The sequence below is a fragment of the Hippocampus bargibanti genome, linkage group LG19 (genome assembly GCF_051943395.1).
Source record: "Hippocampus bargibanti isolate YZ-2025 linkage group LG19, ASM5194339v1, whole genome shotgun sequence".
NCBI classification, from domain to species: Eukaryota; Metazoa; Chordata; class Actinopteri; order Syngnathiformes; family Syngnathidae; genus Hippocampus; species Hippocampus bargibanti.
In genome coordinates, this window is record NC_142752.1 from 3,828,756 (window position 1) to 3,835,000 (window position 6,245).

Sequence of the window (6,245 nt, forward strand, 5' to 3'; positions counted from 1 at the left end):
CCTCAGATTGACCTCAGGTTGTCTGTGCTTCAATTGTGTATTCGAGTCACACATGTTGACTAAGCATATAACAGCATGAAACTTTTAAATACGATAACTTCTTATTCTCCATCAACCTCCTAGACAAGGAGCGAATTTTAATTGGAGATGGGTGCAGACTTAAAGAACAAAAATCTGCTTTTGTAGGTACCTCTATGGAGAACTTTTCATAGGGACAACCTTTTCATAGGACTCCACCAATCAGGCCTGGACAGTAGCAGCGTGCCTGCAGTTTTCTAAATAGCACCTGAAGGACTCGCAGGACATGATAGAGGAAATTCTGTGGTCTGACGAGACAAAGATTGAATACTTTGGAGGAAACCAAGCAATTTTCCTCACCTGACCAATAGCATCTCCTCAGTTAAGCAACGTCCGGACCTCAAACCGAATGATTTCCTTGCATATATTTATACTACCAACAGTATTACGTAACCGAGTGAATTTTTCATGCGATGTGGACCAAAAAATGCAACACAGGAGCAGGTCATAGCCAGGATAGATTTTAAGTACCACCATTCAATAACTTATTGCCATTAGACGCCACCATACCAGAGAAGCTTATCAAATATTAAAATCATCATAATAACAAACATTCGCAGTCAGTGGTTGGCTGCAGTTACATAACCACTTTGTGGCACTCCCCACCTCCCTACCCCAAACGTGTTTTATACATTAACCAGCCAAGAAACACTTGTGCAATGCAAGCTGTCGTGCAACCACATGTGCATGACTTTTGAAAATATTTCCTTATACGACACCACAAAAATGGAGTCAAAACTATAGCAATAAAATAAGAAATTGGATATAAAAAGAAAGAAAATGGGGCGATCCCAAAATGGAAAATGGGGTGAAAATTATAACAGTAACTAGGATAATTACGTCTCATATTAATTCAAATAAATAAAAATATATATTAATAATTACAAGTTCAGGAAAATGTGTAAAAGAGGATAAAGCCCTATGAAGAAAAAATAAAGTTCTGAATTGAACCTTATAAACTGGCCAAAAGGATGTAGTAAAAATTCTGAGAATAAGGTCAGAATTCTGAAATAAAAGTAGGAATCATATTCAATATTTATTTATTTATTGATGAATGTATTTATTTATTCGTGTATTCATGTATTTATTTATTTATTTATTCATGTATTTATTTATTTGTGAATGTATTTATTTATGTATTATTTATTCGTGTATTCATGTATTTATTTATTTATTTATTCATTCATTCATGTATTTATTCATGTATTTATTCATGCATGTACGTATTCATGCACGTACGTATTCATGCATGTACTTATGTATGAATAAATTATAACAGTAACTAGGATAATTACGTCTCATATTAATTCAAATAAACAAAAATATATATTAATAATTACAAGTTCAGGAAAATGTGTAAAAGAGGATAAAGGCCTATGAAGAAAAAATAAAGTTCTGAATTGAACCTTATAAGCTGGCCAAAAGGATTTAGTAAAAATTCTGAGAATAAGGTCAGAATTCTGAAATAAAAGTAGGAATCGTGTATTTATTTATTTATTTATTTATTTATGAATGTATTTATTTATTTGTGTATTCATGTATTTATTTATATATTTATTTATTTGTGAATGTATTATTTATTCGTGTATTCATGTATTTATTTATTTATTGATGAATGTATTTATTTGTGTATTCATGTATTTATTTATTTGTGAATGTATTTATTTATGTATTATTTATTCGTGTATTCATGTATTTATTTATTTATTTATTCATGTACTTATTCATGTACTTATTCATGCACGTACGTATTCATGCACGTACGTATTCATCCATGTACTTATGTATGTACTTATGTATTTACGTGCGTATTTATTTACTTAAAAAAAATATATATTAATAATTAAAAGTTCAGGAAAATGTGTAAAAGAGGATAAATGCCTATGAAGAAAAAATAAAGTTCTGAATTGAACCTTATAAGCTGGCCAAAAGGATTTAGTAAAAATTCTGAGAATAAGGTCAGAATTCTGAAATAAAAGTAGGAATCGTGTATTTATTTATTTATTTATTGATGAATGTATTTATTTATTCGTGTATTCATGTATTTATTTATATATTTTTTTATTTATTTGTGAATGTATTATTTATTCGTGTATTCATGTATTTATTTATTTATTTATTTATTTATTTATTGATGAATGTATTTATTTATTTGTGTATTCATGTATTTATTTATTTATTTATTTATTTATTGATGAATGTATTTATTTGTGTATTCATGTATTTATTTATTTATTTATTTGTGAATGTATTTATTTATGTATTATTTATTCGTGTATTCATGTATTTATTTATTTATTTATTCATGTACTTATTCATGTCCTTATTCATGTACTTATTCATGCACGTACGTATTCATGCACGTATGTATTCATGCATGTACTTATGTATGTACTTATGTATTTACGTATGTATTTACGTGCGTATTTATTTACTTAAAAAATATATATATTAATAATTAAAAGTTCAGGAAAATGTGTAAAAGAGGATAAAGGCCTATGAAGAAAAAATAAAGTTCTGAATTGAACCTTATAAGCTGGCCAAAAGGATTTAGTAAAAATTCTGAGAATAAGGTCAGAATTCTGAAATAAAAGTAGGAATCGTGTATTTATGTATTTATTTATTGATGAATGTATTTATTTATTCGTGTATTCATGTATTTATTTATATATTTATTTATTTATTTGTGAATGTATTATTTATTCGTGTATTCATGTATTCATGTATTTATTTATTTATTTATTTATTGATGAATGTATTTATTTATTTGTGTATTCATGTATTTATTTATTTATTTATTGATGAATGTATTTATTTATTTGTGTATTCATGTATTTATTTATTTATTTATTTGTGAATGTATTTATTTATGTATTATTTATTCGTGTATTAATGTATTTATTTATTTATTCATGTACTTATTCATGTCCTTATTCATGTACTTATTCATGCACGTACGTATTCATGCACGTACGTATTCATGCATGTACTTATGTATGTACTTATGTATTTACGTATGTATTTACGTGCGTATTTATTTACTAAAAAAAAAAATATATTAATAATTAAAAGTTCAGGAAAATGTGTAAAAGAGGATAAAGGCCTATGAAGAAAAAATAAAGTTCTGAATTGAACCTTATAAGCTGGCCAAAAGGATTTAGTAAAAATTCTGAGAATAAGGTCAGAATTCTGAAATTAAAGTAGGAATCATATTCAATATTTATTTATTTAGTTATTTATTTATTTATTTATTATTCCTGGCCGTCATCCTCTGAACAAAAACAGTAGATGTAACACAAAAGTTAAAATAACATTTTTTTAAGTCTTTGAATGATCAAAATAAAAAAAATCACAATAAATGCAAAATAAATGACCACATTGGAATAAAAAAAAATGCCAGATTAAAACTAGAAAATCATCTAATTCATTCATAAGATTTTTTTTTTTAATGACAGTAGCTTTTTTTTCCTTTTCGTTCCAACCCCAAAGCAAAATCAATATCCTTGACGCCTACCGAATGAATCAAGAAGTCCAATTTCCTGACGGGCATCATTCACTCTAGTCTGAAGCCCCAGAACGGAACCCATAGCATCTTGCTTGTCAATCATTCATCACACTTACTTCTTCGACCATCTCCTCTCTTCTTGGTTCCCTCCTCGACAGATCTTATCTTCCACAAAGTGGCTTAGCGTCCCCTTAACCGCCTCCTCTTCCTCACTGGAGTTCTCACTGATTTTTACCAGCCGAGATGGACATGGGTGCGCTCCACATCAACTCCTGCGGCGCGTCGTCTCCAACCGAGTGATAAATGCAGGCATGACATGACGTTCCGCCTCCTGCTAGATACGTCGAGGCGCCGCGACAGAGCCTCTGTCCTCCGTCAAATCCATCCAGATGTTGGGATGCCTGCTGCCGGAGGACTTTTTGTCATCTGCCTTCAACGCTGGAGTACGCTGACTGTGCGTGCGTGTATTCTGTAGAGAGAAGGAGAGAGCAGGAGAGAGAGAGAGAGAGAGAGAGAGAGATCGAGAGAGAGAGAGAGAAACATCCATCCCGCACATTCTAAACAAGATCCATCCATTCAGCAACTACAGTGAGACCTCAACTTACAAACACCTCATCTTACAAACTTTTCGTCTTACAAAAGTCAAATTTCTGAAAATTAAACCTTATAGTAAGCACTATTTTCATAATACACACCCACCACGGCTGGCGGAGTGATCTTCGGTGGACGCACACGACCGAACAGCACCAGAGGTTAAGTTACCAACAGTCCTTATGGAAGGTAACTCTCCTTCCATAAGCCATCAACGACCATCAAAAAGGTCAATAAAACTTTATTTTACAGCACAGTTTATTTCTTTAATTACAGTCCTCATGTAATGCGCCTCTCTTTCTAAACAGCAATTCCCTTTGACCTTCGACCTCCAATGCCATTCCATCAAGCCATCAATGACCATCACAAATGTAAATAAAGTGACTTTATGATACAATGCAGTGTATTTCTTTCATTACAATACAATAGCACATTTATTATACATAGAATAAGGTATGTTGTGTGTAGTTTAAAGACTTATTTAGTTGAAAAGTATATTTTATGGAAACCCGGGAACAGATTATTCCCATTTTAATGGTTTCCTATGGGAATTTTTTTTTTTGAGATACACCCTTTTCGCCTTACACGCGCTGTCTGGGAACCAATTAAGGTCGTAAGTTGAGGTCTCACTGTATTCTTAAAAAAAGGCTCCAAAAAGCACAAAATGAGACACAAGCAGGAGCATTTAAACTCATTATTCCTGCAACCGTTTTGATTAGCAACCGCGTCGACAATCGATGGCGATCAATAGCAATTATGAAGTGAGATCATTAAAGTTAATGATAGTAAATGAGAAGGCAAGTGTTTGAATCGCACTTTTTCCAACCCAACCGTGCAGTGAATACCGATTTGAACGTTTACGTGAGAAAAGAACCCCAAATGCCCCGTTTCTACGTGCTAAATTTGCAGTTTAACAAAGACAAATGCTAATTTCTGTTAGCCCGTTAATGGCATTTCCCATTGTGTGGTAGCATTCAGCTAATAGGCTTTCGATAAGCTTGTAATAATGGAGAGATGATTCCGATAAATAAATGCATACGTCATATTCCCCAGTTCCTTTGAAGGCAGCATCCGCAACAGGAAATTGACAAAAGTGTTATGACAACACGATGACCTCTTAATGGCTTTTAACCGCTCCGCATTGAAGTCACGCTTTGGTGCCTCTCTTTGTGGCAGGTGATGAGTCATGCTGCATATTCGGGGATGGCTGGGGGGAAAAAAACAAACAGATTTTGAATGTTCCTCAAATGACAGAAAAAAATAGAGTCAAAAATGGGTGTATTAAGCTAACCGTCTATTATTAGTGCGTCTTATACAGAAGTTTGAAATTCCTACTTTGAATGAATGCAGCGCCTTCTGTTAAGTCGGTGCTGTTGGACAGTCTGCGGCTGGAGGGATGCATGGCTTGAGAAGCCCGGGATGAGAAGAAAAGAGCGTAATGTGGAACTGTCGCAGCTTGGAATTGAAGCGGATTTACAGTCAAACAGGAAACGGGAGCTGTGAGACAATCTTTTTTTCGTCAATGGATGCTATAGCTTTGTGTTTGCGTTCAACATTTAGCTTGTAGCAGACATTTTTGCACGTCGTCTGGCAGTGAATGAGTTAATTGATCTATTGTATCTGACGTATTCTGCAAGTCACGTTTGCCATTAACGTGTCCTTGAGAGTTTTGAAAGGCGCTTAGAAAGAAAATGTATTCATATTATTTTTATCATGCGTTTTGTATTCTTTTTTTTTTTATTTTTTTTTAATTTAGTACGCCACGGCTGTGCCTTCGGGCGCATGAACCGTTTCATGGCCGCTGTAACCCGAGAACATGCTCATCTGTCTACTGTAGTCACCGCTATCCCTGAAAGGTTCACAGTGATAACAATAAAAAATGGCCAATATTTCCACCAGCTCATACTCCATCCCCATTTCGCTTCCAAATGTTATAAAGTCCTTTCTATGGTCGCCGTGTTCCCTACTCGGTACGAAAGAGCAAAGGTGAATAAGTCGGCCCTTATTTTCTTGTCGCATCAAAACACATAAGCGATAGTCCAATTGAAGGAAATTGCTATTGAAAAGTGCA

The 6,245-nt window shown here is 33.2% G+C and overlaps 1 protein-coding gene across 4 annotated transcripts in view; it reads right to left on the reverse strand.

Moving 5' to 3' along the window:
* Window positions 1-6,245, reverse strand: part of kcnk2b (potassium channel, subfamily K, member 2b) — a 34,292-nt gene that overhangs the window by 14,439 nt on the left and 13,608 nt on the right. Inside the window, exons 4-6 of one of the 4 annotated variants that reach the window (XM_089022654.1) lie at window positions 5,510-5,578; window positions 5,289-5,381; window positions 3,700-4,052 (exon numbers count right to left, since the gene is read on the reverse strand). In XM_089022654.1, coding sequence (XP_088878780.1) covers window position 3,700 — 1 coding nt within the window. In that variant the 5' untranslated portion in view covers window positions 3,701-4,052; window positions 5,289-5,381; window positions 5,510-5,578. Of the gene's footprint in view, window positions 1-190; window positions 327-3,699; window positions 4,534-5,213; window positions 5,382-5,509; window positions 5,579-6,245 lie in introns of those variants that run through there. The other 3 variants (XM_089022653.1, XM_089022655.1, XM_089022652.1) reach the window with 3 other exon arrangements.